Source organism: Chaetodon trifascialis, chromosome 1 (genome assembly GCF_039877785.1).
Source record: "Chaetodon trifascialis isolate fChaTrf1 chromosome 1, fChaTrf1.hap1, whole genome shotgun sequence".
Lineage (NCBI taxonomy): Eukaryota > Metazoa > Chordata > Actinopteri > Chaetodontiformes > Chaetodontidae > Chaetodon > Chaetodon trifascialis.
The window spans coordinates 6,169,916-6,181,938 of NC_092056.1; the positions used below are offsets into that span (position 1 = coordinate 6,169,916).

Consider the following 12,023-nt stretch of genomic DNA (forward strand, 5'->3'; position numbering starts at 1 on the left):
GTATTTTTCTCAACAAGACAAAATCTGACAACAGTAATTACAAAGCAATTACTGTGGGTGTGTCTGATAAGTGCAAGAGGGATTTCACTTGAATCCGTGTGGCTTTCTCACAATTTTCCAGTGACAAGATGTTTACATTGATGCGGTTGTTGTCATTATTTCTTGCTTACAACCAGTTTCTCAAAAGCATTTGATCATCTCTGATTGTTAACAGTCAGGAAAACATGGTTTTGCACTTTTGGAGTTGGGAGATGAGATGATGATTTCCATTAATTACAGAACCTTTAACTACTGTACCACCAACATCATGACCATATGGTCTGGGTTTAAAATAAATCTTTCCTTTCCTTTCTGTACTTAAATTTGTTTTTCATAGTTTTGGTAGAGGAAAGCACATCTCTTGAATAAGGACATAAAGAAAGGAATAATTAGTGATGCAATTTTCCTTTCTGCATAACAGAAAATAAACAATGTGGTGCAGCATTTATGGCTGTTGTTCATTTATTGCCATGACATCAGGCAGCAATGGATCCAGTGTCTGAAATAAATCTGTGTGTGAAGTAATGAGAACGTTTTCAAAGGCCAGCTACTCCTGTTTGGGAAGCGAGAAGCAGACAAAAAGAATATAAAATCATATGTGGGGAAAAAATGAACAGCAGACGATGAGTAAAGTTCATCCAAGAGCTCCAAGTTCTGATTATTGACAACTCAGGATGATTCCTGGTGCTGGTCATTTGTATTGACCTTTACAGGACAGAATATTAATAATCTTGGTGTGATTTCTGTGGGACTTCCATCACTGGTCACACCATACATTCTAGTTGGGTTTCTAAACATCTTTTATGCATGAATTTTTGTATCTTCTGTCACGACTCGAGCACTGAGTTTATTTATGTATATATTATAGACCAGTCTGGCACAAATTAGAGTCTTACTTTCAAAGTAGGAGTCTGAAAGTGAAGATTAGTCAGCATTCACTTGAGAAATAGCAGCTGTTGCTTGTGAAACTGTGAAGATTAATACTCATTAAAAAATGTGTCTCAAATCCAGTGTGACTAAAATTCAAATCTGCTCATCAGCGTTGAACTGCTACAGCATCAGCAGTCCAGTTCCTTCACAGAATCGACTCAAATTAGATGAAGACTGATCATCATTTCAATCCAAGGCCCATAAACTGCAGGTAGTTCAAATTTAAGACAAGAAAAACTTTACAGTATATAGACAGGAATGTGTTTAAATGAGTTAAAGAGGAAGCAAAACTATACTAACACTGCTGACTCTTTTGTCCACTATTTACTTCATGTTCAATACTACCCGTGATTAGTCTGAATAAACGTATTTGAACACATGACTGGGAGGACACACTGTGTGCTGCTCGACTGCAGTGGTGGACTACATGTGCGTCTCCTCACTATGTTTTCTGGCACCTAAAAAGCTGTCAGCCACTCAGTTTCAGTCTTTCGTAATTCTTGCACTTGACTTTCTGCTACCAGCGATATGTATAGATCTTTGTATTACTCCTGCGTGGGGTGGAGAATTGTGAAACAGCAGATACAAACAAACGCTCAACATGCTGCCCACTTACGCTGAATACATTGTTCACTGTATATCTACAGCATATCTGCATAAAAACCTTTTTCATTGTGTAACCCAGTGCAGCAGATCTGACTTCTACATAGTGAGCGTGCTAGAAATACACTAGAAATACACCTTGTTCATTTCATTTCAAAGTTAGTCTGTCAGCGGTTTTGTTTCAGGTGTGATATGTGGGTCCTGACTCATTCCAAGACAATATCAGATGAAATGAGACTGTTTTCAGGGACACAAGGATGATGTGAGAGTTCAGTTGAACCTGGAGTGACTCAGCTCTCCACCGTGTACCTAATGCATCCTTACTCATCTCCAAGGTCTCAGTGTTACCCTATACGGTCACTGTGTTCCTAAAATAAAGCCATGAACTATGAAGGCCTGATTTGAATCTGCTTCCATAAACTGCTTACACTACAAACCCCAGTTTGTATCTTTGATCTGACAAAAAAAGTGTGGGTTGAGATGAGGGTACCTTGTAAGGTGAGTTGGGCCTGCGCTTCAATGGTTGCGTTGCCATTGTCTGCCATGCAGGTGTAGATGCCAGCATCCTCCTCTGTGAGATTGGAGATCTGGAGACCGCCTCCTCCCAGCACCTCCATACGTCCCTCACTGGAGACAGAGACAAAGTTGTGGGAAAGGAAGAAGGAACATGAGTTAGATCTGTGAATAAGTCTTTGCTCCTGATTCCTTTTCTATAAGTAGTACTCATGACCTTTGGCGTTTCCTACATGCAACACTGCCAGCATTACATGCAGGAGACCTGAGAGGCTGCTGACCACAGTTGAGGTGGATAAGAGTTGTACTGAGCCTTGACATCTTGTTTTTTTTTTTTTTTTTTTTCTTAAACAGACTTGTAAAATATGTAAAAACTCATCACATTTCATTTCCATTCAGTTCACTGAGTGGTTAAAGGCTGCAGCCTCTGGAGCTCCATGTTCCCCTACTGGCCTGAAGTTGACTCCACATCTCTTCCTGGCCTCCCTCACTCTGTCACCTTTAACAACTCTGAATAAATAAAATATGCTAAAAGCCGAGTCAGCTGCTCTGAACAGAATGCAATTTCCACTTCTTAATTAATATTTTAGATATAAACTTAACGACAGTTGGAGAATTTGGAAATCTGGTCAAACATACTCGAGTACACACTATTTAAGACCTATTTATGATCCCACTCACAGCATAGACTGATCCTTTTAAAGAATATATGAACCATTTCATAGTGAAGACACAGCTGGGGCTTATAGTTTGTACAGTGTCACTGCTGCAGCTGTTACACCACATTAGAAAATGTTTTCGTTTTCTTTCATCAGCTGTTAATTAACTGGGGGCACACGCATCTGCAGAATAACAACACAGCGATCTGATATCACAGAGAAGTGATCACGACTTCAACAACTATTTCTGCTTGTCAATCAGTCTGGACAGAGGTGATACAGATCCAGTATCCAATATTTTGAGTATTTTCCTTTTCTCACACAGACTATTCACTCTGTGCTGTGCTCAAACTTACAATTAAATATTTTAGCCATCAGCTAAAACATTATGAATATGAACCTTTTCATGTAGAAAATATGGATTTACACACTGCTACACACAGTGGCAGGAGATGTGAAAAACTGAAAAACAAGAGTTAAAATGGAATATCTGAGTCACCCTTTTCAGCAGGCCTTTCAGACTGAGCAACCTTAAATATTTATTATTCTAAACTATTTACGCCTGACCCAAAAATATAGCCATCCATCTATTTGTATAGCCCCTCTTTGAACCAGTGACCCTCCTCCATTTTAAACAGTCCCAACTTTGATTTTCCCAATAGGCCCAGGGGGAAGCAGTCTGTGGCCAAGCTCTGGCTTGATTCAACAACCATTGGAGCATGGGAGGAGGAGGCTGAGAGGAAAGAAAACAGAAATCAATAGTTGACAGAGAGAGCTCTGCATTGAGAAGGAGAGAAACAGAGAGGCAGGGAGAAAAGTAAGAGCAGCAGGTCGCCTGAGGAAGATAAAAATCCAAAGAGGGCCACAGCGAGTGTGATGCAACTGAGGATCGCGAGATCGGTGCATAATGGTTTTTGCACAGAGGAGTTAGGATACATGCAGAGGTAAAGAGCGCGCTGAGGAAAACAACCCCTCCGCTGCAGGCTGATGTAGTTTTAAACAAACTGCTGACTAGCTAGAGCTTCCACATGAGCTCCTGTTTCTCTCTCCCTCTCTACTTTTGGGTTTTGGCAGCGTTGGCCTTGGAGACCATCTGCCTGTCTGTCTGTACTGAAGTGGAGCGTTCGAGTGGCACTCGGCCTGCTGTCACCAAAATGACATCACCGTTTCACTCATACTGTAGGGATAAAATAGACGATTAACTCCAGCATTAACCACAATCACATAATGGTACATAATAGTCAGCCAACACTTCAGAGTTCCTGTCTTATGGGAGAGTGAAAATTAAGTGCTTGAAAAAACTCATGTTGAAGATTTCAATGTAATTACAGATAGCTGCTTTGTACTGTTTTGGTACGTTTTCCTCACTGATGGTAGCCGGTAGCTGCACTGTGCCTCATACCACTTTCACAGAAAAGCCTGTATGAACATGCTGTTGACCAGATTTGACCCTTCGGTAACAGACTGTTATTACAGATAATTTTGGTTTGGATGATTGGTTAACTGTTTACCGATCTTTTGATCCTTACCAGCTATTAACCGTGACTTCATCAGTGCAGACTGACACAGTCCGGTTTGCTGCTCAGCTCAAACTTATCTGGTTAGTTACCAGGTTTGCATCAGCATTTCAAAATGACTTTATTTGTTTACCTCATATTTATACAACAACAACATTCAACAATAATGATGATGTAATCTGAATCGAGATTATTTGGTTGCGATAGTTTGAAGTTGTCACCAATTTCTGTAGTAGTTAAGTTAGAGTAGTACTTAAGAAATTCTACAGAGATCACAGCAAAATTGTAATTACTGCAAACCAGTGTTCACCCATTTACAAGAAACCTGAGCAGTGTAAGATTGTGACCCATTCAGACAGGAAACACAAGTAACCACAGAACACCACATCAGTCTAAAAGGAGTATCAAACAGCACACTGGGCCATTCTGACAGCAACAGATTGTAGAGTACATAAAAAACACTATAATGTACCCAGCAGAGAGTCTTCAAAGTGTGAAAAAAGGGGAAACAAAGTAGGTAGCTGCCTTTTCTTTTGGTCCTGAGACTGCATAACATAACACAGCCCCACTGAAAATGCCAAATGTCTTGCTGTACATTGACTATTTCACTGTGCACATTAGAGAACATGTTCTGCTGTGAGGCTCCGCATGTGAAATCCCCGCTGAATGAAAAATTCCTCTGAAAGACATCCTGAGTTCGTTGTGCCAGGCATTCCCGCAGTTAGCCTCACCAGGACAACTATTCAGGCTCTTGGCCTTTAGTGCTGCTTGCACCATAAAGGGCACTGACAGCTTCCACTTGCACATGAAAGAGAAACATGCAGCCCATATCAAACCACAAGGCAATCTCCTATTCTGTTTAGAGCAAGTCAGTCTTAGCTCCAACTGCGGCGGCTAAAGTGCTGTGTGGAACGAGGAATGTGCTACTGTTTATAGTCCATGAGAGAGGGAGACGGAGTAAATTGGCTCGAGCTGAATGGGCTGAAGACACCTCGCGCTATTGTGAGAAGGCTCTCTCCACTTGTGTTCATTTAAATTAAGACGAGGTGTCTGCTGCAAGGATATGGAGGATATCTTGTGTCTTAGCTGCAGGTCCTTGGTGGGAGATGCTGGGAAGTGAGGCTCTAATTAAAACTGCACTATCTGTATTCACCTATAAAGAGCTGTTAAATTAGCATGCTTTCTACTGTCACTTTTCATCTTGTAACAGAACAGCAGACGCACACATGCGTACACACATACAGTTCAAGGACAGTAAAGATTACAGGGAAAATGTGTCAGGCTGAGTAGGTGCAATGATGCTAACAGGCCGTGCTTTCTTTGTCTCGTTTTGTGTCGGTGTTTTCCATAATTCACCACCGACCTTCTGATTGGTGGACAACCCGCTGTACCTCCTGAGCCACAGCCATTGCCATTTCTCTAAATAAATATGATTGCTTGTTGTTCCCCATAAAACCAAGTACATTTCCTTCCTTTTGTCACGGCCTTAAGAGCTAGGTCGTGATAGCTGTTACATCCGACTAAAATCTGAGAAACACTCATATGTAAATCAAGCATAGTTTACCTCTCACATGCCCAGATTTTGACTATCAGTTTCAAAATGCTGGAAAGAACAACAACATCCTCCTCCTTTTGATCCTCTCTGGTGTGTAGCTGGTCCAGAAAAGCTGTTGAAAATGGTCTGTCAACATGTAGAGGTCTCTAACACAGCCTTGTCCCCTGCTCTGCCATTCAGCTTTGAAGACAGTGGCAGCCACAGAGACTTCAGAGAAGGGCTTGAAGGGGGAAGAACACATTTGGTATGTGTGATTGGTGACTCAGCCTTGCGTAACACAGACTAGTGGCAAGGTCAGTACACCTGGGCGAGGGGAAGCTGCAGATCGCTGAAGAGCTGTGGGTGTGTGTGTTGATGGAGGCAGTGCGGTGCGCTGTCACAGAGCAATCAGTGGTGCTGTGACAGTAGTTGGGCATGGGTCACACTACATGCAGCACAAGGGAGAGACAGGTGGAATCACAACTGTCACAACAAAAAAGGGGATTCGTTATTAAGGGATAGAGTGGGAATCTCTAAACTTTTCTCTGGCCTCTCTTTTCCTCTTGCTTCTCTGTTCAGATTACATTTCTTTTCATTCCCTATGTTCCTCCTCTCTCTCTGTGACTACTGACCCCTCCACCGTCTCAATCATCTCTCTCCAGCCGTCACGCACTGTGAAAGTCAACTATTGTGCCGTTCGCGGCGTTGTGATTCAAAGTGAACGCAAATTGAACTTCCCCCTTTTGACCAGAACGTAACAATAACAGCTCCACGAATGTGAAACCTGTTCAAGGTGTGAATAAAGCTGTGGGATTTCATTTTACAGCCAAGGAAGGCAGACAGCAGATTGGAGTGATTTTTCCCACTTCCAAAAAAAACCAGCATGTTGCTCTTTACCTATTCAAGACAAGTCATTGCTTAGCTTGATTTACCTACTTGTGTTCAGATATGAGCGATGGTATATGGAGCAACAAATGTGAGAAAAGTAGAGATGCCAGCTTGGCTAATGAAATAAATGAAAGAACAAACAAATAGAGATTAATGTGAGAAACGACCTGGTGCCATAGCACAGGCTGGGGCTTCTCAAGTGACTCAGCCATGAAAACCTTTTTGTTTTCCTCTAGCTCGTAATGGAAAGCCGTGGGGCCCTCGAGACAAAAACAGCTCTCGCATACCTGACTTTATTTGCTTTTTTTTTAATCCTGCCAGGGTCCCCAAGAATAAACTGATCGTTTGATTAGTGCACATTACAATGAAGTTTGCAGCCCATAACTCGCATAATATACTTCTAGATGGCTCCGGTGGGCCCTCTGGGGTGCTTAAAGGCACGTCAACACTGTGTGCCCCATGCTGTGTCACCTCTACAAAACTACAGGACTCCATCGGATGATAAAGCCCTTAAACAGGACATGTACCTGCGTCATGTTTGGTGAAGAGGCTCAGTAAAGCACTGCAGGTGAGCTGTTTTATGCTGTGAAAGACAACATACGCATCCAGGATAATGGTGAATAAAGACCCATACTGACAGTTCTATTTCAACTAATGATGCTGCAAAGTTATAGCATTTATAGGTAAGTTAGTGTGTGCATAAGGAGATTTCTTGCTACCTATTCTGGTGTTTTTAGGACAATCAAAACATGCAACTAACTGTGGATTAAACCAATGGCCAAAAGCCAATGTATTCCTTATGCTCAATTCCTACTTCACAGCTACAGTAACATTATGACCAAAACGCAAAGAAAAACAGATGCCATGACAGGAGACATGCTTTGTAGAGAGCCAGTGAGATTGTGTTTGTGACGTGCCAGAGGCTGAGAGACATCCTAAAAGGAGCTTTCTGATGCCTCACTGCCAGAAAACCATGTTGCTTGTCTTGTCTTCTCAGCCCCACATGCCAGCAAAACCACTCCATTACTGTACCTTAACCCACTCTGCTGCTGCCATTTATCTTTTTTTTTAATACACAAAACTCTAACCATGTGGGCCTCCTGTGCATCTGGAAGAATGTGGTATGGAGGACACCTACAGTATCAACCTCTGTCGACGAGGGAAACATGTGCAACAGGAGAGTTGAAGTTTCTATTCACACTGACACAGATCTGAATTCTTTCCTTGATTTGGTTTGTTTTCTTCATTTGAAATATTAGAATATTTCAGGATCATGCAGTTCAGACCAGTACAGCACCACCACTAACGACAAACTCAGTAATACTTAACACCAGAATTAACACCTCTTTTTAGCTTTTAAGCTTCGGAAAGGAAGAATATGTGCAGAGCTGTTGTGCTGGATTGCATTAGAGTGTAATGGTGTACCCTAAGAAAGTGGCCAGGGGTGTACTTCCATACCCACAGTCTGACAAATGGTTGATAAGAAACTGCTATTCTCCATTTGTCCTCCTTAACAATGAGAGAGGCAGAAGTGCTCTGAGTATCTGTTGTGTTTGCCAGCTGAATCTATGCTTTCCAGTGACAGGTGAAAGACCGCTAACAACTTTATCATCTGTTGTAGGATGTCTAAGAGCTCAGCACGAAGTGGACATTTGCCATTAACCTCACTAACAGTTACTCTGAAGAATGGAGCAAGTGCAAATCATAGACCATTAACATCGATAGTCCGTATATCTGACGGGCTGAAAGGTTCAGTTGCAATACCCGTGTTTTTATTGCAGTGGCTATTCTCGGAGCTCTTTGAAACGACATGTAAAGAGTTGAATTGTGCTGAATGTCTTGAATTTGGCTTGAAAACCGAAACTGAGAATTTAAAAAATCAATGACAACAGTTGATGGTGTGGGTGTTAACAATGTAACTGCACTTAAAAGGATGTGGAGAACAAAGCAGGTTAAAGTTGTGAGTGCCACTTTGTGGCTTCACTCAAAAATAAATACAATTACAGATGATTGCATCTGAACGATTGTTAGCTTAAATGAACATTTAAATGGCAGTGGCATTTGCTCAGCCATGCTGTCTTTCCAAGAGCAGCAGAACCAATTCTTCTGTCTGTGCATGCACCATTGTCAGACCTATCAATCTTCAAACTATTACATAAACGTACTGGTTGTTTGAATTCCACATCGTTACAAATTCATCTAGAGTTCCTACAGTAAGTTTTCACTTCTGAATTGTCAATTTCATGATATTTCATGATGAATGGTGATATGACAATACAGTTGTAATCCTTTAGATTTTGATAACATCCAACCACATTTTCAGTATGACCTATGCCTGTCATTGCTTGCTGCTGCTGATAGTCGATAAACAGCGTGTCATTTCAAAAGCAGCTCTGAAACCTGTATCAAAGCACCTTTGACGTTCCCACCAGAAACCACAGGTGTTTCCAAATCAACTGGGGCTGGGATTCTAAGGATGACACCCTCAGATTAACAAGGATACAGCAATTTGGGATCACCTCTATTCTTTCACTTAAGTAGTTTCTTTTGAAAAGGAAATTAGGACATGTGACCAAGGCTGACTGTTATGAGTATAAACTAAATGAACACCAGTTCGGATGGGAAAAGTAGTTTGGAATTGATATGAGGGTAGAATAGGGGATTCTCAAAATTCTGTTTTGAAGTGATAGTGATAAAGCAGGAAGTTTGATATATAGCAGGATTTCGATTTAAACCCCCAGCACTAACATTTCTGGGCTCTTACTGTTAAACAGTACTATACTGTATTGTGGCATGGAAAATATAGTTAAACCCCATTTTAAATGTCCTTCATGTGGTTCTGGCTCCCAGTAGCTCACTAAAGACTTTCCATGGCCACATGTGTGCTTATGCATTTATACGTGTGTGTGTGTGTGTGTGTGTGTGTGTGTGTGTGCGTGTGTGTGTGTGTGTGTGTGTGTGTGTGTGTGTGTGTGCGCGCTAGCATGCCTTTTCTTCTCTCAGCCAGAAACCAGCCAAGTGAATAAGGTTGATGTGCATGTGTTTGTACGTGAGACGTGTGTGAGAGGGTTACACTGCAGTCCAAATGCAAACAAATTCCCCACACCATGCTTCTGTCTTCATACACAAGTAAACGCAATATACACAATCCTATTTAAATGAAGGCGAGAAGACAGGGAGGAGAGGAGACGGGGGGCTTGGAGGCTTTGGAAGGGGGTTGATTTACATGCCCTGTCAATTCCCTGTTGCTGGCCGACATGCATAATTCATCCATTTTATTGACTGCTGGGGAATTCTATTAGGTGATAGAGTGATACTTCCAAGAACAAAAGATGACTGTCCTTTGAGTGTCATCAGGACCGGCATGAGTGAGAAATCCACGGCCTGTTTCTCTGTCCACACTGGGACCTGGGGATGCTATCGATGACACACAGGACGTATTTTCAACATGCTGACTGAACAGCTTGAAGTGTTCCATATTCTGTCATGGTGGTGAGCTTGAGGTCCTTGGAAATAGATTTTCTCTGAGCCTAAATGAATCTGAAGCTAGGATGTGGACACTGGTGAACACAGGATGTGGACACTGGTGAACACAGAAACAACATGTTAGAGTTGGATAAGCTCTAGTGTAATTGAGACAGCCTTATCAACCTTCATTTGAGATGCTGTGAGGAGACACCTCAGTTAAATAATTTCACACAAGCAGAACAGATTAGAATCCCCTCTACGAAAAACTATATACAACACATCTGATGACTGAAAATCCGCTTAGTCAAACAAAACATATGTCAATTTCAATCACTTCAAATTGGGTTTCATTGTCAATATATAGATGAAATGCTGAGATCAGATTACACAATATCAACACGATCGATGCTGTCTGACTGAAAAAAAAAAGAGGCAACAGGAATGAAAATGAGTGTCGGCGCAACAACTGCTTGTTTCATCCTGTAAAAAGCGCCAACGCAGCAACTGAGCTTCAAGATGTCCCGACAAAAAGACTAGCACGTCAGATTTTTTGTATTGCCGTCCATGATGTTGACTCACAACCGGCATACTCTTGCACTCTTCCGTGCGCACCTGTAAACATGGCAAAGCCAATTTTGTTTCATTTCATGTCAGTGAACTATCTTTCACTATCACTATCTTTCTCGACTCAGTAGCTCTGTACCAAATTAAGTGTTCCTGAGGGTGAAATGTCTCTCTCTCTGCAAACTGTATGCACGCTGTGCACCCACACAATCAAATGAAAAGACAGTCCTCCCTCTCAGCTGAGTGACGATGAAGGCTCCAGCTTAACCTTCATTCAGAAAATTGTGCTTGTGTACATTACTGTTACTTGTTGGTGGTGTCAGCTGGAAAAGTGACGTCGTCCCTTCAGCTCCTATCCATTTACCTTCATGTGTGCAGCAGACTGTTGATAACCAACATGTGTCTGCCAAGTCACACGGAGACATTATTACTGTGACTGCCTAATCTGGAACAAAAACATCGTGTGGTATGATCCCAGAACACTGGACCTTTAAGAGATGGACGCAGCAACGCGACAGAGAAATCAACTTCTCAACCACTCAGAGTTAGACAACCACCTGTTTCAAATTTCCAGGTCTTCACTCTGTCCCCATCTGTCATCACAGACATGAAAGACTTTTATAACAGCCGTTAAGTCCAACATGGCAGGATGGACAGGTAATACAAAAGAAACAGCAGTGTGAGTCTTCTGACGGCTATGAATAACATACTAATGAGGCTGCTCAAAGAAATCCAACAGACATCCTTTATATGGCACATTTTGAAAAGACTTTTGAAGGATTCCACTGTGTCTTAAAAAGTATCCTTAAGTACTTCAAAGGAGTCCGTCCAGAGCTTGTAGAGCGACAAGCAAGAATTACTGAGAAGAATTATACTTGCAAGAATTAACATTGTCTAAAATTACCATACATGGTTTCATGCTGCACTCGGTTTGAATCACCTACATTATCTGTGGCTCAGGATAAAATTGTCTTTCTGCTATTGTGAACACATACTGAGCAAGAGACAGAGAGAAAACAAGGGACATGACCGCATTGAAGCATCAGCGGCAGAAGCTTAATGTGATAATCCCCGCTGTCAGTGAGTCGCCCTGCCTTCAATTGCTAGCTTTGACACATCTTCATAAACTTTCATCTCATGTCTGCAGTTTCAGCATCGCCACTTTCAAGGCCCCGTTTGTGCTGTGCACCAAAGACCAATTAAACACTCTTGTGCAGATTCCCCTTTCTCCCTGCTTTACACGGCATGCCACACCAACTTTTAATTGACGGCAGCTCTTCTGTCTCTCATGTAATGCCTGAGAGGGAC

At 41.9% G+C, this 12,023-nt stretch overlaps 1 protein-coding gene across 15 annotated transcripts in view; it reads right to left on the reverse strand.

Annotated features, from left to right (window-relative positions):
• The window catches only part of neo1a (neogenin 1a), a 151,707-nt gene that overhangs the window by 57,024 nt on the left and 82,660 nt on the right, over positions 1-12,023 (reverse strand). For all 15 annotated transcript variants that reach the window (XM_070960196.1, XM_070960131.1, XM_070960185.1 and 12 more), the window contains exon 5: positions 2,063-2,199. In XM_070960196.1, the coding sequence (XP_070816297.1) occupies positions 2,063-2,199 (137 nt within the window). The remainder of the gene's footprint in view (positions 1-2,062; positions 2,200-12,023) is intronic.